Source organism: Trachypithecus francoisi, unplaced genomic scaffold, assembly GCF_009764315.1.
Source record: "Trachypithecus francoisi isolate TF-2019V2 unplaced genomic scaffold, Tfra_2.0 Lachesis_group4, whole genome shotgun sequence".
NCBI classification, from domain to species: Eukaryota; Metazoa; Chordata; class Mammalia; order Primates; family Cercopithecidae; genus Trachypithecus; species Trachypithecus francoisi.
Window position 1 is genome coordinate 8002569 of NW_022681469.1, and position 22436 is coordinate 8025004.

The 22436-nt window shown below is 54.3% G+C and overlaps 1 protein-coding gene across 4 annotated transcripts in view; it reads left to right on the top strand.

The window, feature by feature from the left end:
* Positions 1 to 5029: 5029 nt before the first annotated feature.
* The window catches only part of WDR86 (WD repeat domain 86), a 31380-nt gene continuing 13973 nt past the window's right edge, over positions 5030 to 22436 (top strand). For all 4 annotated transcript variants that reach the window (XM_033194730.1, XM_033194729.1, XM_033194732.1 and 1 more), the window contains exons 1-3: positions 5030 to 6110; positions 14605 to 14746; positions 18701 to 19121. In XM_033194730.1, coding sequence (XP_033050621.1) covers positions 5552 to 6110; positions 14605 to 14746; positions 18701 to 19121 — 1122 coding nt within the window. In that variant the 5' untranslated portion in view covers positions 5030 to 5551. The remainder of the gene's footprint in view (positions 6111 to 14604; positions 14747 to 18700; positions 19122 to 22436) is intronic.

Sequence of the window (22436 nt, forward strand, 5' to 3'; positions counted from 1 at the left end):
AACATTAAGCCCAAATTTCTGTTTGAACACCTGTTTTCAGTTCTCCGGGGTATATACCTAGGAGTAGAATTACTAGATCATGTAGTAATTCTGTGTTTAACCTTACTGAGGAACCTCCACACTCTTTTCCAAAGTGGCGGTACCATCTTATATTCCCACCAACATTGCATGAGTGTTCCAATTTCTCCACATCCTCACCAGCACTTGTGATTTTCCATTTTAAAAGTGATGGCCCAGACTAGTGGATATGAAGTGATATCTCACTGTATGTATGGTTTTTTAAAAACAGCTTTGGTGAGGCTGGTGGCTCACGCCTGTAATCCCAGCACTTTGGGAGGCCGAGATGGGCGGATCACGAGGTCAGGAGTTTGAGACCAGCCTGACCAACATGGTGAAACCCCATCTCTACTAAAAATACAAAAATTAACTGGCCATGGTGGCACACGCCTGTAATCCCAGCTACTCAGAAGGCTGAGGCAGGAGAATCGCTTGAACCCAGGAGGTAGAGGTTGCAGTGAGCTGAGATTGCGCCACTGCATTCCAGCCTGGACAATAGAGTGAGACTCTATCTAAGTAAAAAACAAAAGTGGAAAAAAACAATAACAACAAAAAAACAGCTTTATAGAGATATAGTTCACAAACTGAAAAACTGATCCATGTAAAGTGTACAATTCAATGGTTTTTTAAATATATTCACAGATATATTAAAATAAGCAACCAGTACCACAGTCCATTTTAGAACATTTTCATCACTCCAAAAGGGAACCATGTATATTATACCCATCACTTCTCCACTCCCCAGACCTCTTCCCCAAGTCCTAGGCAACCACTAACCAACTATCTCTGTAGACTCCCTTGTTCTGGATCACTCATATGAATGGAATCAGGTAATATGCGGTCTTTGGTGACTGGCTTCTTTTACTTAACCTGTTTTCAAAGTCCCTGCATGTCGTACCATTTATCAGCACCTCATTCTTTGTTATGGCTGAACAGTCTTCCATTATATGCATACACCATATTCAGTCAATCTGCTCATGGGCTGATGAACCGTGGGCCTGTTTCTACCCTTGTCTATTACGAATAATGCTCATTTCTCTTGGGTATATATGGAATTGCTGGGTCACATTATAACTCTACGTTTAATCGTTTGAGGGACTGCCAGACGGTCACATAGCAGCTGCACCATCTTACATTCTCACCAGCAGTGTGTGAGAGTTGATTTTTCCACATCCTCACCCACACTTATTTTATTTTTCCCATTCTATGATTACCCATCCTAGTGGGTGTTAAGTGGCATCTCACTGTACGTTTGATTTGCATTTCCTTTATGACTAATGACAGTGAGCATCTTTTCTTTTCTTTTTTTTTTTTTTTGAGATGGAATTTCACTCTTATCGCCCAGGCTGGAGTGCAATGGCACCATCTTAGCTGGCTGCAACCTCTGCCTCCTGGGTTCAAGCGATTCTCCAGCCTCAGCCTCCTGAGTAGCTGGGATTACAGGCACCCGCCACCATGCCTGGCTAATTTTTTCTATTTTTAGTAGAAATGGGGTTTCACTATGTTGGCCAGGCTGGTCTCAAACTCCTGACCTCAGGTGATCTGCCCACCTCCGCCTCCCAAAGTGCTGGTATTGCAGGTGTGAAGCCATCGTGCCCGGCTAACAGTGAACATCCCTTCATGTGCTCATTGGTCATGAGCACATCTTCAGGGAAGTGTCAAGTACTTTTTCCATTTTAAAACTGGGTTGTGGTCTTTCATTGTTGAATTGTAGGAGTTTTTTTTATACGTTCTGGATTGCAGACCTTTGTCAGATACATGATTTTCTCCCATCCTATGGGTTGTCTTTTCATTCTCTTGATAGTGTCTTTTGATGCACACGTTTTGAATTTTAATGAAGTCCAATTTATTTTTCATAGCGCCTTTTGTATAGTTTTACAACTTATAGTGTTTATAAGATAGTACAAATATAGATACAAAGAATAATCTAATGAAACCACATGTACTACCAAGATTTCACATAATCATTTGACTTCAGACTTTCAGTGACTGAGGTTTTAGATGTGGGCGAGTATTTCTGAGACTGTTTTGCAGTTTCTCTGCGAGTTTCATCTTTGGCTCCCTAATATTTAAGTCAACACTCCTGCTCCCAAAAGAGGAGACTCCCTCCTCTTCTTGTTCTTCGGGGCTCTCTATCTGTTGCCTGCTGCCTCCAGTATCATCAACTTCTCTCTCCAAGTTCTTTCTTAGCAATATCTAAAGCTGACCTCTGTCTTTAAAAAGTTGAGTTCTTCCACACTGTGCCCTTCCCTGGCTGCCTTCCTCCAACCAGCATCTCTGTCATTAGTAGCACAGATGCTCCTTGAGTGACTAACGATGTCATGTTCTGATAAACCCATTGCAAGTTGAGAATATTCTAAGCCAAAAATGCATTTAATAAGCCTAATTTGCAGAGCATCATTGCTTAGCCCAGCCTTCCCTTAAATGTGCTCAGAGCACTTGCATTACCCTTAATTTGGGCAGAACCATCTTACACAAAGCCTATTTTATAGTACAGTGTTGAATACCTCATGTGATTTTTGAATACTGCACCAAAAGTGAAAAACAGTGATTGTATTGGCACTTAACGTACAATTTCTACTGAATGCCATCACTTTCACACCATCATAAAGTTGAACAATGCTAAGTTGGGACTATCTGTACAATTTCCCTCAAGTATATCTTGGATCACGCACTCTCACCCCCGGGATGAAAAACCTTCAGGGCTTTGTTTTCTCTCGACTCCCCGGGCCTGGGGTAGCAAGGTCTTCTCCCGGGAACACAGTGCTTGTGAGAGTCTGCAGGTGGTTGCAGGACTGGGAAGGCTTCCATCCTGTTGAAAAATACTAGCACTTAGCACAGTACCTGACACACAGTAAGTACCCAAACTATGAAGATGACGATGACCACAGGCACCCTCACCACCAGCACTGCAGGTTGTGCCAAAAGGGAAACAGCAATTCTGACAAAGCTCTGGCTATGACGTTCCCTGTGGGCGCCCCTCAAGGTGCCCCTGCTCTGTCACCCTCCACCCCCCCTCCACACACAACTTGAGAGTATCTAGCTTTCTCCATGCTTCTCAGAGAGGCCCCAGAGGGTCACTCTTTCCAGTAGGGTAAATTGTGGCAGTTCCTGTGGCACGGGAATGGGCACTCCCTGGCACAAAATGCACCCCCCACCCTTCACCTGTTAACCACTGCCCCTTTCTTGCTTCTTAAAGCTTAACCATCTCCTCCTACCAGTTTCGCTTCCCATGGTACCTTCCATTTATAAACTGATTAGGTCCAAGAGGGCCTGGGCACCACTGGACTTCAGGCCCTCTTGAAGGCTCCAGAAGAGTTAAAGGTGTGAAAGGGGAAGGGAGCCCAGGTTCTGCTGGGGACCCAGCCTGACTCCTGGGTCTCTATAGCTTTGCTATCTCAAGGTGGAGGGTGGGGGAGACCGCAGTTTCAGGGGAATTCGGTGCTGTTTTCCAGTCTCCCCAGCTTCTTGTACTCCTGTTAGATTTGGGGGCAATTTCCCAAAAGAGAGTCTGTAATCTACGACCTGCAAGAGAAAAGGGAAGACTGGCTGGCTGAGGACGTCTGCACCTACAGCTCTACAGTCCAGACTCAACCCCCAGGGATGGCGGGCTCATCCCCACCAGGGGGCCACTTTGTGCCAAACCAGAGAAGGACGGGTGGGGAAGGTGGAGAGGCCAAAACAAAAAAATCTGTCAACTTGGAAAGAGGAAGTAGGCAAGGTCAGCCGTGTGTGGATTGCAGGCTTCCAAGCTGATGGCACTGGTGCTTCTGAACCCTCTGCCTGCTGGGAGCTGAGCACGGGGCTGATGGCTTGCGCTGGTTGCAGAAGAGGAACCAGAGTTCACGGGCGCCACCTCGCTCAGGAATCCTGCGTGACCCCCTTGCAAGTTAAGCTTTTCTCCTAGTGGTTCTTTCCTCTGGCCCACGACCAGGCAAGCTCGCCCAACCTACCGTCTGTCCCTAGCTTCCAAACTGCTTTCAAACCCCTCCCCTCTTAGTTTCCAAAAGAGTGGATGCCTGCTTCTCCTTGGCCCCTCTGCCAAGAAAGTTTGGGTTTCCTCTGGCACTTCTCCAGATAAACCCTCCCAGCCTCCATGGTCCTCACACTCACCTTCCCCAAGGGCTGCAGCCGCAGGGCCTGCCCAAGACCCCACCACACCCTGTCCTCACCTGGGGGCCACACCGCAGTTCACACCTGAATGTGCAATGGCCCCCTGAGGTTCACTGGTTCCTAAGATGAACTCGTGATCAGCCCGCAGGGGACAAAACCGTCTACCCAGCCTCTCAGCACAAGAGAGGCTTCCTGTCCTCTCCCTCTCGTAGGCATCCAAATTCTGAAGCCTCCACCTCCTGAAAACGTCTCTCCTTTCGGCCTCCCTCTCTTTGGCGGGATGACCCCAAATCTCGCCCTAACACTGGACCCCTCTCCGTCACCTGCTAAGGAAGGGCCACGCTCCTTAAGCTGAGGCGCCAGCAGATTTACAAATTTTGAGGGAAAACAACATATTTCTCTGGTTAGGCCACTCAGGGCATAAAAGACCCAAGGCCCCGGAAGACCCACGACGGAACTTTCTTTTGGAGTCTGCATAGAGCAGAGCGTGCAGGGCTGGTCGTCCCGTTGCGGGCTGGCTCGCCAAAGACGCCCCTTCCTTGCCTTGCTCCCCAGGCTCTTGAGAGAGCCCTGGAGAGTTCTGGAAATCCTGCTACCTTTAGGACCTGGGGGATCCGAGTAGGGGGGGTCACCTTCCCCGCCCCCAGCGAAGTCGGTGCCGGAACTGCCCTAATGGAAACCAGCCGCCAGGCACTCCAGGAGGGTTCAGGCCGACCCTGGGGGCCATCAGAGGTGCGCCAGGCCGAGGGAGCTTGCGGCGGCTGGAAGATGAACTTGACATCCCGGCTCCACCGACCCGTCAGCGGCTCACACCCCATCCCCACTCCGGCCGGACCAAAGTAGAATCCGGGGTGTGCACGTGATTTCCCAGGGAGGGCGGACTCGGGGCTTTCCCTGTCGCACCCTCCATCGGGGGACCATCCCCAAGTCCCCGAGAGTTCCTCGGGCAGGATCCTTAGGGCTCAGAGCATAGGAGGACCTGGCTTGCCTGGTGGAGGCGAGCAGCCGAGGGGTCGGTGGAGCTGCGCCCCAAATGAGTTCCTGGCGCGCGGTTCTCCCCACCCGGACCCTTTGTCCACCTCCTTCTCCCTCGTCCCGGCCCTAGGCTCAGGGGACCCAGGCGGCAGCGGCGGAGGTGGCAGAGGGCAGAGCCCAGAGGCGCAGCCCTGACAGCTGGGAGGGTCTCACGTAGAGCGGTCCCCGGGATCCGCGCAGTGACGGCGGGGGTGGGGGGAGTAGGCTGCGGGCGCGCGGGATGGGGGCTGGGACGCAGCCCGAGAAGTGGGAGGGGATCGGGTGAGGGGTGGTCTCTGAGGAGGAGCCAGGCTGGACCGTATTGTTCCGCGCTCGGCCAGGGAGGGCGCGGGGCGCTCGGCTTCCCATGTTCCTCTCCCCGCCCCCGCCCCGTGGGCGCGAGAGGAGGCTGGGGGCTCCTTGTGCACTCGAGACGCCGCTGCCTGGCTCGCCCGGTGGGGTGTGGGTCCTCCGAGCGGTGCCGGGAAGGAGGTATTCTCTGCCCGCGCGCCCAGGACTGCTCTACCCAGGGCGGGGGTCGGGAGTGGGGCGCCCCCCGCAGCGCCCTGGGTTCGCGGGCCCAGAGGCTGGAGGCAGCGAGGAGCTAGGGTCCTTCACCCTCGTCGCATGCCTCCGCAGGAGTCGGCGTCCCAGTTCCCTGCGATGGCCTCGGGCCGCTGCCGTACGGAGCCGCCGCGCGGACCCCGGGGCGCCCCTTCCTAGCGGGGCGCAGCTCTTTCTTGTCCCCCGCCGGGCCAGCGGGATGGGGGGCGGAGGGTCGGCCCTGAAGGTCTGCGCCGACCACCGCGGGGGCATCAACTGGCTGAGCCTGAGCCCCGACGGGCAGCGCCTGCTGACGGGCAGCGAGGACGGCACGGCCCGGCTCTGGAGCACCGCCGACGGCCAGTGCTGCGCGCTCCTGCAAGGTAGACCCTCCCACCCCCTCCCTGCCCTCTTCGCCGTTGCTCACCGGCCCCAGACCGCGGACCCCAGCTCCTGCGCCCGCAGATCCCTTTCTAGAAGTCCAGCCCCCGCTCATCCCGGCACACTCGTGGAAGAGCGTTTGTCTGGGCCCACCATGTGGCTATTGAGCGCTCGGCAGGGCAGGGTGAGGTCTGGGGGTGGAGTGCGGGTGCAGAGCAGGGTGCAGCTGGGGGGCGTCCGCTACAAAGGCGAAGATCATTTGTCAACCAGCTTCAGGAAATCTCCCTTGACAACAATGTTAACAAACAAAAAGTTAAACCTATACTCCTTCTAAGCAAAGCTTCCCTTGTCTAGGTGCCTTGTGGCCTCTTTCTGGCCAATTGTGCTCTTCTGCGGGCATTTCCTGTTGACAACTATCATAGTAATAATAGGGGCTTGTTAAGGGCCAGCGGTGCGGAGAAGGAGAAATGTGCCGTCGTCACACTATGTTACCCCATATACAGACATGGAAGCGGGCTGGGAGTTAAGGAATTTGCCCAGGTCGCACAGCCAGTGAGGGGTAGATGGCAGTCTGAGCCCTCTCATTGCTGTAAACCCCGCCTGCATGCCTGTTGATTTCTATTTGTGTCCTGTACTCATTCAGGAGGTCAGTGTGCCTCTGGTTCACCTTCCCCTGGGCCTGTCCCGTGCACTGTGAGGTCCCTTTCAGCTCTGGCCCTCCTACCGCCCAGGTAGCACATGCAGTGGATGAGCCGGGAGGCTTTCTGTTGTGGGTAGTTCTTTATCACCGCCGGCTTTTCCATCATCATCAGTGAACCCTCTGTGGCCTCGCCCAGGTCTTCCAACTTAGCTAGGATATTAGCCCCAATATTGGCTAATCCTGATACTGATGGTTTTAAATACGAGCAGTTGACCAGGTGCAGTGGCTCACACTTGTAATCCCAGCACTTTGGGAGGCCAAGGAGGGTGGATCACCGGAGGTCAGGAGTTTGAGACCAGCCTGGCCAACATGATGAAACCCTGTGTCTAATAAAAATACAAAAAATTAGCCGGGCGTGGTGGCGGGCGCCTGTATTCCAGCTACTCGAGAGACTGAGGCAGGAGAATCATTTGAACCCAGGAGGCAGAGGTTACAGTGAGTTGAGGTAGTGCCACTGCACTCCAGCCTGGGTGACAGAGCCAGACTCTGTCTCAAAAACAAAAACAAAAACAAAAAAGAAATAGGGTAGCTATTTCAAACCCAACAGGGATGACTTTTGGATTACCGGTTACTTGGGAGTTGGTGTGGATAATGGAGAGGTAGCCACAAACTAACACACATCGCCCCCAAACAGCCACACACACTTACAGGCATTCAACCAGGAATGGAAAATGTGAGGTCTTTTAGAAATGTAAAGTCCAGTTGGTATTGCTCCCAAACATAAGACTGTATTGGGGGCAGAGGGGTGGGTGGTTTCCGAAATGCAGATCCCCAGGCCTGGGATCCAGTGATGCAGTCCTCCGTGAATAGAGCTGTAGAATTGCCATTTCTTGTTGTTGTTGTTTGAGATGGAGTTTCACTCTTCTTGCCCAGGCTGGAGTACAGTGGCATGATCTTGGTACACTGCAACCTCCGCCTCCTGGGTTCAAGTGATTCTCCTGCCTTTCTCCTGCCTCAGCCTCCTGAGTAGCTGGGATTATAGGTGCTCGCCACCATGCCTGGCTAATTTTTTTATATTTTTATTAGACATGGGGCTTCATCGTGCTGGCCAGGCTGGTCTTGAACTCCTGATCTCAGGTGATCCACCAGCCTTGGCCGTCCAAAGTGCTGAGATTACAGGTGTGAGCCACTGCGCCCAGCCTAGGATTGGCATTTCTAACAAGCTTTTGGTTGGTTCTTATGCACAGCTGGCCCTGGGAGCCCCTGGGCTGGGGATGATGGATTGTGGGAGGCCAGCTCATTAGGTGGGTTTTCTCCCCAGTGGGACTCCAGGCTTTGCCAGACTGCCTGTGGCCTGGTGGGTCCTTGGCTTTGCCCCCATGGCAGCTCTGGAGCCTCACCAAGCCTCCAGGACCTACCCTCCTGCCCAGCTCTGTGCCTGGCACCTGCGCTTCCTTCCTTCACACCCACTTTGGTGACCCTCACGGCTGCTTGTCCCCTTGAGGTACTTACACTGACTTTCCAGGGAGGGTGCCCGACCTTCTGTCCTAATTGAGGGCAGGGCTGTCCTCACTCAAGCACGAAACTGGAATGAAAGAACTGCAGCCCATTTTGCTAGGATTATTTTTGCTATTATATGGGTTGGCATTTCAGAAATTTTCAAGGACGGGGACAGAGGTCATCTTTCTTTATCCTGAGATTCTGCTGATACACTCAACTTGTAAGAGTCATCGCGAGTGTGTGACAGTCCTTTTGTGTGGACCCCCAAGGAAAGCAAGGTCTTGCCAGTTCCTTTCTCCCGCAGGATTTTTTTTGTATCAGTGAAATATTAAAACGTCTTAACATGTGTTTAGTGCCCTATATTTTATAAATACACATCTCTGTGCTTTGTTACTGTGTAATGGTAATCCTCACGACTTTGAGGCGGGTGGGATTGACACCAGTTTACAGAGGAGAGTGGGAGGTGCAGATTCGTTAGCAGCACACATGGCATTCCCGTTTTTTCTAGATACCACCGACAATGGGGTGGGTGCTGTCGCCAACATCCCTGGAGGCGCGGTGCGGTTGCAGGACTTGTCCAGGGTGCCGCAGCTAGTCCGTGGCAGAGAGGGCTTCTGAAGACTGCATGGCGCTTCTCTTACCCCCGATGCCGCTGCGGGGGAAGTTGTGTCCGGACCACACGGCTAGTCTGTAGTGGCCCCATCCCTAGAAGCGTCCTCACTCTAAATCTAGATCTCTTTCCACTCCGGTTCCTTCCTGGTCCTTGCACAGCTCTGGCCCACAGGAGCCTGTGGTTGGCCAGTCCTGGATGTCTTGGGCAGAGCGGCTGGGGCTGGCGACTCCTAAGACTTCTCTAGAGGTCTTTCCTCTGGAGACCTCTGGCTGTGTTCATGGCAGCAGGGGCAGTCAGGGGCTGGCTCACAGTGAACAAGGCTTCATTGCAATTACTCTGCAAAGAGAAGAATTACTTGCCACGTGCTTATCCCTGACCCCCTCTTTTTCAGGTTTATTCATTGGGTATCTCCTTACTTGGGGGCACTTTACTGGTTTGGTGAGATGAGTGACATTTTCCAAAATGGTGGTACCTATCCTATCCTGTTCCAGTTGAGTAGGGGACTCAGCCTGAACGTGGCAGCCCACTGTGGCTGTCCCACTCGCTTCCTCGGCATCTAACATGAGGGGGTGGGGATTGTGTTTCATTTCCTGGGTACAACCACACATTCCCATTTGCTGGGAGCCTGTGGCATAGGAGATTCCCTGTGAAACCTGGCAGGAGAGCAGTGGCGGGGAAGACTGGGCTGAAGGAGGCCTGGAGCACACCAGTAACAAGAGCTACAGCAGCCTCACATGGCTTGGGGGCAAGTGACCGCTCCCACCGGAGAAGTCCAGAAAGCCAAGCTGCATAGGTCTTGGTTCAAAGTGGGGCCTTGCAGATTTGCTACAAGTCTCTGGTGGCCACTGCAGTGTCCACTTCAGCCACACTGTCGGTGCTTCTGGGCCCAGATGTCACCTGCCTCAGGGTGCCGGCACCCTCAAAACTGGGTTCTACCAGGAGAGTTTCATAAAGGGACACTCTGCAAAATGCAGGTGGAGCATAAAAGAACCACAGTGACTGTGGCTCGGACCAGCAAGGCTGCCACCTCTTCTGGGCCTGAGTCCGGGATGCAGCCACTGCATCCTAGAAACAGCTGAGAGGGCTTCCTTCCAGGTTGGATGGCCACAGCCAGTCTGAGGGAGCCCTGCAGGGTCGGAGCTGGGGGAGGGGAACATATCCTGACCTAGAGTCTCCACCTGCAGCTCCCACTTGTCTGAACCCACGGTGGGCTCCCTTTTATCTAACCCAGTGGGAGTCTTAGATAAGAGTGAGCCCACTGTGGTGTTCATGTAGTTGGTGGGGGCAGGGTGGAAAAGAGGGGGACTGGGGAGCAGAGGAAGGCTCAGTCCTGGACAGCAGGCTCAGTGGGGCTTTCCCAAGTGAAAATAACCCTTGTGCTACAAGGGCTGGAGTAAGCCAGGTCAGCAATACCATCCCTGCCCCCTGTGGCCACCAGGGCAGCTGTCCAGTCCATTGTCTAAAGCTGGGACACAGGGAAGGGAGACACAGCTTCCATGCAAGTCTGGGGCAACAGGCCCACTGCAGCCCACCGCCAGCAGAGACCTGCCACCACCGCGTCCAAAGCTCTGAGCTGCTTTTCCTGCATGGGGTGGTGAGGGAGGGAGCAGTTTGACTTGCAACTTCCAGTGAGTCCTCAGGGTGTGCAGGCGCTACGTTGGCAGGAAACTATCGGCCTCAGCATGTTCTTTGAACATAATAACTGCATCTTATCTGCATTCTTCATCCCTTCAGAAATATTTATTTTTAGTTTGGCCTTTTTGCTTATTCTGCACAATCCCTGCAGCCTCTGGAGGTATGATGAACCCGCCCTCCCCAATGCCTTCCCTCTTCTGTCCTGGGGTCCGCTGGGTTGGGGTGGGTGCCTCGTTGGGGTGAGGGCCTCAGCTCCAGGGGTGGCAGGCCTGGTTCCGCCTCCTCCCTGCTAGGGTGATCCCGCAGGCCTGGGTCAGTGGAGGCCTGGTTAGTATTCTGTGGAACATGGGGATTGGGGTTGGGGACATGCTCTGTTGGCCCGGCTCTGACCTGTGACTCACTTGGGTGTGTGTGCAGATGTGGGTGACTGCTTGGAAACCCAGGGGAAGAGCCTATCCACAGCAGAACCCTGACCGCTGTGGGCCTCTGCTGGCTCAGTGCCAGGCTCTGCCACAGGGCAGAGGGCATCAGGGCAGCCTGGCCTGGTTCAGAAATGGAGGGTTTTTTTTAACCTTCATCACTGCCTGTTTTCTTCAATCTTTGTATGTATTTACATTCTTATCAATTTGCCATCATCTGCATATATATCCTTTATTCCTCACGCACGTCATAAAGTGATCCCTCATTTCAGGTCTTCAGCATCTCTGGCTTCAGGCTTTAGTTCCACCAGGTATAGATGCCACAGCTCACTAGCTGCCATTGGCTTTTAAGTGCTTTTCTTGGCTTAACATACGACTCACTCCTGCGCTTCACCTTCCTGTGACTGAGATGGGGCGGGAGCAGCTGGGCTTGGCATCGGCCCCACAGGATCCTTAGGCAGGTGCCCGGCACCTGAATGCCCACAGTACACCTTGACCACCTTTCCATCCTGGGTGTCTCCAGCCTGGATCTCTCTGCTGAGCCCTCCTGGTGGCAGCAGGGAGGGTGGGACGGATCTGTTCCCAGGGAAAGTTTATTGACAATCTTAGAATATTTTATAAACCCTCTGGGGTTGGCAAAAATCTAGCCTGTGTTTTGGCAAACACATTGCCCTCAATGTTTAAGCCGACATGTATTTTAAAGGAAACAGAATCTGCAGTTTCTTCAAATGTTGACTTAATCCGTGCATTGTTTTCTTTTTTTTTTTTTTTTTTTTTTTTTTTTGAGACGGAGTCTCGCTCTGTCGCCCAAGCTGGAGTGCACTGGCCAGATCTCAGCTCACTGCAAGCTCCGCCTCCTGGGTTCACGCCATTCTCCTGCCTCAGCCTCCCGAGTAGCTGGGACTACAGGCGCCCACCACCTCGCCCGGCTAGTTTTTTTGTATTTTTTAGTAGAGACGGGGTTTCACCGTGTTAGCCAGGATGGTCTCGATCTCCTGACCTTGTGATCCGCCCGCCTCGGCCTCCCAAAGTGCTGGGATTACAGGCTTGAGCCACCGCGCCCGGCCCGTGCATTGTTTTCTTAGCAGCCTGGTATATGCCCTCCAGGGAGACGGGAAAACTTTTTTTGTTAAATTATGTTTCTTAGAACTCAGGAAGTTGCGTTTTTCCAAGAGTAACTGAACTTAAACTCAGGGGATCGGGGGAAGGGGTGGATGGGAATTGGCTTGAAACTACCCAGGAAATTTGAAATCCCTGTCTACCCAGTACCAGCTGTCTAAATGAAATTTTACAATTCTATCAACACTCTTAGTGGAATCAGTACATTCCCCCAAATGTGTGGAGGTTTGAATTCGTCCGTTGTCTCATCTGTAAAATGGCTCTTAGTTCTAACAGTCTTTTGATTTGACTTCCTGGTCCCTGAGTTCCTCAAATCCAGTTGGGCCTTCCTGTCCAACACGTTCTGCACCTGTGGGTTCATCCAACCACAGATGAAAAACATCCAGGAAGAAAAAAAAATTCCACAAGGCTCCAAAAAGCAAAATTTGGCTTCGCTGCTCACCGAGTACTACGTTGAATCCACACGAGTGAAGTGATGTGTAGGCATCGCAGTGGTTGTCATAAGTAACCTAGAGATGAATTAAAGTATGTGGGAGGATTGCATAGGTTATGGGCAAATGCCACGCCGCAGGGACCTGCGCGTTGTGGAGTTTGGTATCTGCAGGGGATCCTGGAATTAATCCTTGGTGGGTATTGGGGGACAACTGTATATATTGGGGGACAACTGTGTACACACCATCTTTACCCGAAGGGAAGGCCCTCCTAGCATCAGAGACCCTGAGGGCCCCCAGGGCTGCCAAGCAATGCCTGAGGCATGAACATTGATCTGGCAGCCAGGGCAATAGTCAAGCTATCTAACTGCACCCATGAGATAGAGTCCCAGCCAGCCGGTGGGGTAGCTTAGGTGCTGGGACCCCAGACACTGTGGCACGGCCCTTTACTCTTGGCCCTCCATTCTGGCCTCATCAGCCATCTGCTAAGCACTCAGACTCTGGCCTGGAGGTGCCCCATGGAGCCAGCCCTGCATGCCTGCTCTCCCAGCCGCTGTTCTCCCTACAGACACCAAGTCACCCTCTTCCTGGTCCCCAGTGCTCAGGCACTGTGGTTGTATTCAGGGCCCACCTGGATAATCTAGGAAAATCTCCTCAGTCAAGGTCCTTAACCTTGTCACATCCACAAAGACCCCTTTCCAAGTAAGGTCACATTGACAGGTTCCAGGGATGAAGACCTGGTGTCTTGGGGCCGTCATTCTGCCTACCACAGTATCTCTCCCCAGTGTAAGAAAAATAGTGAACGTGCGCCATTCCCTCCGCGACTGCGTCTGTCCTCAGTCTGCGCTACATCCCGTGAGGCAGGCACTGTCCCCATCCCAGGTGAGGAAATGGGGAATGCAAAAGCTGAAAGGTTTGAAAAAGACTAAAAGAAGATGATAAAGAATGAGGAGGGAAGGAGATGAGGGAGGAAGGCAAAAGTAGAAGCCGAGGAAACAGGGTTTAAGGTGCAGGCGAGTACCCATGGATTGCTCCTGCTGCTGATGGCTGCTGTGAAACCTCAGTTCTTGTCTTCTTAGTTTAAAAGAATTGAGACAAGAGACACACAGCAAAGGAGATGCAGCATAGAGCAATGTATTGCACCGGAGGAAGAATACCCTGAAAGTTAGGTGCAGAATAGACAGGATGCCCCGAGAGGGGAGTCAGTGTGGGCTGCCTGTGAGGATGAGACAGCAGAGACCGGCTGGAGGGAGGATCCCTTTTTCGGAGTCTTACCTGATTATTCGTGAGCAGGTGGGGAAGGGGGTTGCTGGGAAGCATGTTCTGTGTGCACATGCACAGTGGCTGTGCATCCCTGTTCATACGTCACATGTCTCACTGGCATCTTACATCTCCATGCAGGGCTGTGTTTTTACTATTGTGATGAGCAAAGTGTCACTCTGAGGACAGGTAAAAATCAAAGTGCACGTGCTCTCTACAGGGGAAAGTCCCTACTGGAGACAGCTTTGCTTGAATGAGCTTGCCTGCAGTGCGAATCCTGGGGCTTACTGTGTTGACGGCGCAGTCGCCATGGTTGCTGCGTCCTGAGGACATGGTGACTTCCGTGACTATCTGTCCTGCCTCACTGGTACCCCACGCTTCCTGAGAATCACTCAGACTGAAGTCATTCTTTAAAAAGGATGAGTTGAGGGCTGGGCACGGTGACTCACACCTGTAATCCCAGCACTTTGGGAGGCCGAGGCAGGAGGATCACTTGAGGTCAGGAGTTCGAGACCAGCCTGGTCAACATGGCGAAAACCCATCTCTACTACAAATACAAATAATTAGCCCAGTGTAGCAGCGTGCACCTGTAATCCCAGCTACTCAGGAGGCTGAGGCAGGAGAATCACTTGAACCCGGGAGGCAGAGGTTGCAGTGAGCCCAGATCGTACCATTGTACTCCAGCCTTGTGTCAGAGTGAGACTCTCTCAAAAAAACAAAACAAAACAAATGCTAATTGACTCCAGCTTGTCTCCAACACTCTCTACATCCTGCTTTCTTCCCTTTTCAAACATTGTTCCCAGAAGAAAAGCAGCAGCTGGCATCCCTAGTATGCTCATCCCCAGTATGCTCAGTATCTCTCCTGTCCCTCATCTGCAGGACACGAAAGCTATGTGACCTTCTGCCAGCTGGAGGATGAGGCCGCCTTCACATGCAGCGCCGACTGCACCATCAGGAGGTGGGACGTGCTGACCGGGCAGTGTCTGCAGGTGTACCGAGGACACACGTCCATTGTGAACAGGTCAGCCTGGCTGGGGGCTTGAGCTGAGTCTCACCATGGGCCCCTGGTGGGGCTGAGGGGTCAGAGATAATGGGCCCCTGCACGTGAGGGCCCTCAGCTCTCTGGGGAAGTAAAAACGTGAACAGCTGGGAGGTGGTCAGTGGCACCCCATGACATGGACCCAGGACAGGTAGCAAGCTCAGTGCCCACGGCTGCATGTGGGGCAGAGAGGCAATGCCCATCCCCTGAACTGAGCCTGATGCTTTTCCCTTGGGGGCACACCTGCTCCCCGCTGGGTGCAGGGAAAGGCACCAGAGCCTGCAGCTCGTATGGATGGGGACAGATTCCATAGGAAATGGTTTAATTGAGACCCGATGGTGGACAAAGGTTTGCAGGAGGAGGAGCGTGGGGGATTGTTCCGAAGATGGAGTTGAGGGTATTTTTAAGCCTCTCCTTTCTTTGTGGCTGTGGAAAATATCCCAGCCCCTCCTTCTCAAGAAGGTTGGAATTGTTCCTTTCTCAATTAATTTGGGTCTGAGCTGAGCAATGGAAATTCCTTTGCTGATCAGATCAGTTGGACACTGTTGGAGTCACTTGTGGTGGTCGCCTCGGACTCCTGAGGGAAACCTCCTGGTGCCCCTTGGGCCTGGAAGCTGCACTGGAGGAGGGGCGCTGCCTGGAAGCTGACCCAAGTAAAGACAGGGTGGTGCAGGCTGGCACGGGGGGGGGGGGTCCTGAAGGTGGTGCTGGGGGCACAGACCAGACAGGATGAACCCCGCCAGAGGGATGCTGCTGGTTGAGCTCTGACGGGAACCCCTACTCAGTGGACCAGCACAGGGGGGACAGGAAAGGCAGTGAGAGCCATCAGCCCAGCTCGCTGGAGTCCCAGGTGGCTGCAACCAGAACCAATAATTGATAGTCGGCGGGCAGGGAGCTGGGTGACACCCTGAGGAGGAGGCTGAAGGGATGTAGGGACTTCTTAGAGTGAATGAGGGGTATGCAGACATCAGGTAGGGTGCCCGACTGGCCCCAGCCTTCCTCAACTGAAGGAGGTGAGGCCCTGAGACCTGCCCAGGCAGCCCACAAGGTGGTAAAGAAGGGGCTAGAGAACTCAGGGCTCACGGCTCCACTGGCCCTTCCCAGCACCCTGACTTCCCTGAGAAAGAAGTTTGCCAAGGAAGAAGAGAATGGGGCTGGGGAGCACCCTCCTGTGAGTCAGGCAGAGGCTACGATGGGCTCAGCAGGGAGAAGGCCTGCCCGCAGTGACCAGTGGGCCCTCAGCTGCCAAACCCACAACTGTCCTATGCTTCTCAAAAGCAAAACTGGACCATTTAAGGTAGAAATCATGCTTGGCCAGGTTTACTCTTGTATGTGCACGCACAGCTGACACATACACACGTGCATACACAACATACATATACACCATACACACAACTTACACATACACACGTGCACACATACACAACATACACATATACTCACACAAATTACACACATGCACATACAACATGCACACAACATACATATACACCCATACACAATTTACATATATGCACACAACACACACATGCACACACATAGACACAACTTACACAAGCAAAACATACACATACACACAAGGTACATGCAGGCACATCACACACAGCACACATGCACAAGTGCACACATGCACACACACATACATATACACATGCACGCATGTACACACGTGCTCACAACACATACAATACACACACTATTTTGGATCAGTCACGGCTCCAAACCCACAGCTCTGTGTAGATATTTGCATGATTAAGTAACTGTCCTCATAAATCAGTGAGATCCCTGAGGAACTCACTTCCTCCCATGTTTTCAGAGCCAGGTCAGGCCTGTGAGCTTCGGGGTCACCGATGGTTCAGTGGCCTGGTGTCCCTGCCTTCTCACACCAGGCAGGACTCAGCCACCGCCTCCATGCCCCAAGGCCTCCCGCGGTTCCCTTCCTCCCACTACACCCTCTTCCTCCGGCACTTTGCCTCAGCAGCATCAAAGCATGATGTCCTTTAAAAACACCTGTAATCCCAGCTACTCGGGACGCTGAAGCAGGAGAATCACTTGAACCTGGGAGGTGGAGGTTGTGGTGAGCCGAGGTCGCGTCACTGCACTCCAGCCTTGGCAACAGAGTGAGACTGCATCTCAAAAACAAAACAAAACAATTTCTTGAAAATCACCCTATCTGGGTCTTAGGGAAGAAGCCAGCTGGAAAGGGGTAGTTGGCATTTGAGTGCAGCCTGTGTTGTTGTTGAGCTGCTTGTGGGAAGTGAGGAATGCTGTCGGGATCCTGCGGAGGCAGGAGGCAACAGGCTTGTCCCCTGAGTGGGTCTCCCGTCCACACCAGGCTGGCCGGCAAGCCCTTCTCGGGAGGGCGGGAGGAGCAGCAGGTCTGGCCGAGGTCCTGATTCAGGAGGGTCCCACCCTGACAGGGATGCATCTTGCTCCAGCGCAGCCACGGCCGCATCCCTTGGCAGTCTCCTCTTCTGGGTGCAGGGCTTCTTACCAAGGGTGTGTGTGCAGACCCCCTGAGGTTCTGTGCAAAGCTCTGCACTGAATGTGCAGCTACTACAAATGTGTGTTTTTCTGGGGAGCTCTTGGTTTTCATCAAAATGGAAAGGAGAGTCGTGAATACTGTGTGGGGGGCCTTGGTCTCCCATGGTTGGTCAGTTGCACTGCATGGACATGTTGTAACTGAGCGAGTTAGAGAGAAACGCCACACTTTGAGACGAATTCAGGAGTCCTTTATTAGCCAGCGACCGAGAGACGGCTAGCGCTCAAAATTCTCTCGGCCCGAAGAAGGGGCTAGATTTTCTTTTATACTTTGGTTTAGAAAGGGGAGCGGGGGAGTCTAGCTGTAGCAATCTTCCAGAAGTAAAACAGGCAAAAAAGTTAAAAAGACAAATGGTTACAGGAAAGCAAACAATTCCAGGTGCAGGGGCTTTAAATCCATCATAAGGTTGGGCTTTGGGCGCTATCAACCGGACACAAATGCGGGGGCTTTAGGTACTATCGATCTGGCGAATTCCTGGGAACTGCGGATGTAGCTTGCCACAGCATCAGTTAATTGCAACAGCAATTATCAGTTAATTGCATTCTTTGATGTGCTGGGAGTCAGCTTGCACAAGTTAAGTCCTTGAGGAAGGGTCGGTAAGGAACCCTTAATGTCTTGCAAATGAAGGAGCCAAATGGAGTCCATCTGTCCAGCTTTCTCAGCTAAGAGAGAGTTAATTAGGTTAATACAAGTTAGGGTATCACAGACAGACTCTCTTGGCTACCCAGCCCCCAGTTCCCAGCCCTGTGGCTGGAACCCTGTTGAGGCTGTGGCCTCAGTCTGCATGGGGATTGCCATGAGAGCTGGCAGCAGAGGCCCCCACTGGCTGCGGCGTGATTCCTGGCTGTGCCTCCCACAAGCACCCCTGGTGCACTATGGGAGTTCCCAGTACTCTCCAGCCTCTCAGGGCCCTCATCTGAAGTGCCCCGGCCCAGCCCCTTGAGCCGGCCCTGTTCCCAGGGTGACCAGCATGTCCCACTCTGCCCTGGACTTTCTCAGTCTTAGGCTGAAAACCCTGCATCCTCAGAAGCTTTTCAATGCTGGGCAAGCTGGGAGGGCTGTGCTCCCCTACCTCCTCCCCCTACCCCCTTCCCGCTGCTCCTGGAGAGCTGCTGTGGGGATGTTGGAGGGATCCCAGGAGAGTATATAAGCTTGGTCCCTGCTACAGGTACCTGCCTAGGGGCAGGCAAGGAAGGGTGGGCATGAGGGGAATCAGGGTGGCTTCCTGGAGGTGGGAGCAATTTGAGCTGGACTTTGGAAGGTGAGTGTGGCAAGCTGGGCAGACACAGGGAGAGGTTATTTTAGCTGCAGTGCTGAGCGTGGCCCGTTGGGAGGCTGTGTGGATTCTGGAACCCGTGCCTTCTGATCCCTGACCCCTTCCCTCTTGCCCCCAGGATCCTGGTTGCCAACAACCAGCTCTTCAGCAGCTCCTATGACCGGACAGCTCGGGTCTGGAGCCTGGACAAGGGGCAGATGTCCCGGGAGTTCCGGGGCCACCGAAACTGCGTGCTGCCTCTAGCCTACTCTGGCCCGTGGGACCTCCCCAGCGCTCCCTGCGTGGAGGAGGCCGTGGCCGGGGGGCTCCTGGTGACCGGCAGCACGGACGGCACGGCCAAGGTATGGCAGGTGGCCAGCGGCTGCTGCCACCAGACACTGCGGGGCCACACGGGCGCAGTGCTGTGCCTGGTGCTGGACACGCCCGGCCACACGGCCTTCACGGGTAGCACCGACGCCACCATCCGTGCATGGGACATCCTGAGTGGGGAGCAGCTGCGGGTGTTCCGGGAGCACCAGGGCTCCGTCATCTGTCTGGAGGTGAGACTGTCCTCGTCCCCACCCAGCTGCCAGGGGAGCCCAGGTCACCCCCTGCACTGCCGCCCTGCCCTAGGTGTCCGCGATTGGGCTGCGTAACAAAGCGCTGCAGATGGGGGCCTGGCAAGCGCCACAGAGGCCTGGCGGTCCTGGGGCTGGGAGTCCAAGATACAGGGTCCACAGGACTGGTTTCTGGTGAAGCCTCTCCTTAACCTGTAAGCGCTGCTTTCTCCCTGTCCGTGTGTGTGTGTGTGTGTGTGTGTGTGTGTGTCCTAATATCTTCTTAGAAGGACACCAGTCATACTGGATTAGGGCCCCCTATGAACTCATTTTAACTCAACTGCCTCTTTAAAGACCCTCTTTCCACAAGGCCACATTCATAGGTACAGGGGCCGGGTAGGGCTGCAGCATGTGAATCTGGGGTGGGCACGACGTAGCGCATAACACTCAGCTTCTGGATCTACATGCTGGGCCGGGGCTGGGGCAGATCCTGCCTGCAGGGCGCCTGGAGCAGGTGTTGACTGTTGTCCTGGTTTGTCTTTGTGCTGTCAGGCTGAACACCGGCAGCCTCCTGGGCTCCGTCCTCCTGGCCTGGGGACTGGGAAGTGGCCTGTCATGCTATAAGCTGACAACCAGGATAGAGGAAACACGCAGCGCTGTGATGGTGCGGCCTTGTGGGATGTGGGGTTGCTGCCCCATCTCCGTTGCCTCCCCTGGACAAGCCACCCAGTCTCTGTGGGCCTCAGTTTCCTCACATGTACAAGGAGGATTACACCCCTTCTTAATTCCTAAATCCAAAAAGTTCCAAAAACCAAAAAATTTTTTCTTAAGCTTGACACGAAAACTCTTGGTGGCAGAGTCTGGCCTGAAGAGACGCGTGACTGTGTGCGCTTCCGTCGTCCCAGTGCCTGAGGGTCCTCACACCTTTACTGCAGATGCAGGAGTGTGTCTGTAAGCCAAAAAATCCCGAAACGCGTGGTCCCGAGGTTTTGGATAAGGGATTATGGTGTGAAGTTGCCCCATCCGTGGGCTTGTGGGGATTTGGTGAATCAATGGAAGACACATGGACAGTGCTGCCAGGCGGCCCTTAGCCACCACGACCGTAGCCATCCTTGCTGCTGTTGTTGTGAAGGACCTAACGGTGTGCCTGGCCGGAGGACCTGTTGGGTGTGATCTCCCACGCTGGGGTCTAGATGTTCCTGGCTCGGTCTTGGCCAGCCTCTGCCCTGCTCCAGGGTGGGCCCGAGCCCTGAGGCAAGCGGTTCGGGTGCATTGCTGCCAGTACCTGGTGCTCAGTGAAGCCGCGGAAGATGTGAGGGACAGACTCCGGGCGACAGGGCTGGAGTTGGGGCAGCCCTGAGCAGGCGTTGCTGTGCTCAACCCCACAGGAGAGCCAGGCCAGGGACCCCATTTGGGGTTCTGGGGGTAAGGGCGGCCCCAGGGCTCCAAGACCAGGGGAGCAGGGAAGGGCTCACTTTCGCGTGGAGGGAGGGTCACCCAGGTCCCTGAGATGCTGGGTGGGGCATGTAAACCCCACGTCTCTAACTCAGCTCCCACCTGAGGACATTGGGACGGGTGGACAAAGAGAAGGAAATCAGCAAATGCCGCGAGATGAGGGGCTTGGGAGGGCAGCTCGTTGTGGGGAAGGGGCACAGCGGTACAGGCCCAGCTCACAGGGTCTGTCTGCACCGGTTTCCCTTGGCCTCGGCTCCACCTCTGGTGATAAGAATGTTTCTGTTTCTTGATCTCCTGTTTTCAGGAAGGAAGGCAAGGTCAGGGTGCGCGGCTCGCATGTGTTTTTCACGTTCGTTTAACTCGACATCATCCTTGTGCTGAAGGGGCGTGTCTTGGAGAGCACACTCCACCAGTCTTCACGCTCCCCAGCCTCCCTCCGTGTCCTTACTTGTCAGATGATGGTGGGGATAGCAGCTCTCCTGGTCTCCCAGCATTCCTGTGAGAGTCGGCACTAGTGGCCCGAGACTCGTAAAGAGCTGGGGGCATCTGAGGCCTCTTTCCTGGCAGGCAGTTCCATGGCGGGCGGTGTGGAGTGAGGCTGAGGCCTCCCCACCTGGCTCATGTCTGTGCTCTGAGCTTGCTGGGGCAGGGGTTGGGAGGGGAAGGGGCCGGGAGTTCGCTGGGAAGCCTGTCCCAGATGGAGCTGGTGACTCGCCCTCATGTCGCCAGTGAAAGAGAGAACCAGCCCAGGCATAGAGGGGCCGCTGGCCAGGTGGAGGCAGGTGCTGGACCAGCGGGGAGGAAAGCAGCACTGTCCTCCCAGGTGACAGGTGCCCCCACCCCAGGGGTGGCGAGATTCCCCAGGTTCGCTCCCCGGGGTGTTCCGTACGGTCTCAGTGCTGTTCTTCCCGGAGAGTGAGAGCATAGGGTGTCCTGGCAGAGAGTTAGGAAGGCAAAAGGAGAGAGTGCAGGGGGGCCAGCTCCCACCGCACACACCTGTGTGCACACACAGGCATAGGCACGCACACCCACATGCACATGCATGATATGCGTGTGAACGCACACCCCACAGGCACACATGCACATGTGTGAACACACTGCACAGACACAAGCCGCGCACGTACATGCACGCCCACAAACATGCCACGCAGGCACATGTCGGCGGGTGTGAAGAGACAGCCCTGAGGGGCTGTGGACTCTGCCTTTGTTTTCTTTCCCTTTGAAACTTAGGCAGCCCCACAAAGCAATTTGAATGGGAAGAGGAGTGGGGACAGAAGGTGCCCATGGGAACAGCCAGGGACAGCCTGGCCCAGGTGGCCAGTGGGCCTCAGTCCTAGCAGAAGGGTGGGGTGCAGGGAGCCAGGACTGAGGAATGGGGAGCTCTGGAGATGGGCAGGGCTGCCATGAGGGCTGAGACCCCCTAGGAATGCCCTGGGCAGAAGGTTCTGGGAGGTGGAGGTGAGCCTCTCAGGACCATTGGGTCTTGTACAGACAGAAGGAAGGCAAGAAGGCAAGGAAGGACCTAGCAGGCGCCTGGGTAGCAGCCCCACAGTGTGCAGGGTGCACAGCCTGTGACAGGCCTGGGAGGTCCCTGGGCGGCCGGAGGCCCCAGAGTCTCAACTTCTGGTAGTGGCAGGGGTGGAGTTTGCCTCCTCTGTTAGACTTGGCCTCCCCACCTGGGAGCCAGGCCCACGGGATGAGCGAGTGAATGGGTGGCGCTCCACAGGGGCCAGAAGCTGCAGGAGGCATGGGCAAGGCCCACTCCCTGGGTGGGGGCTTCAGGGGTTACATGTTCTCCACACAGGGATGCTCTCACGGTCGGGGACTCTGGGGCTTTACCCCTGTAAAACAAACCCTAAGTTC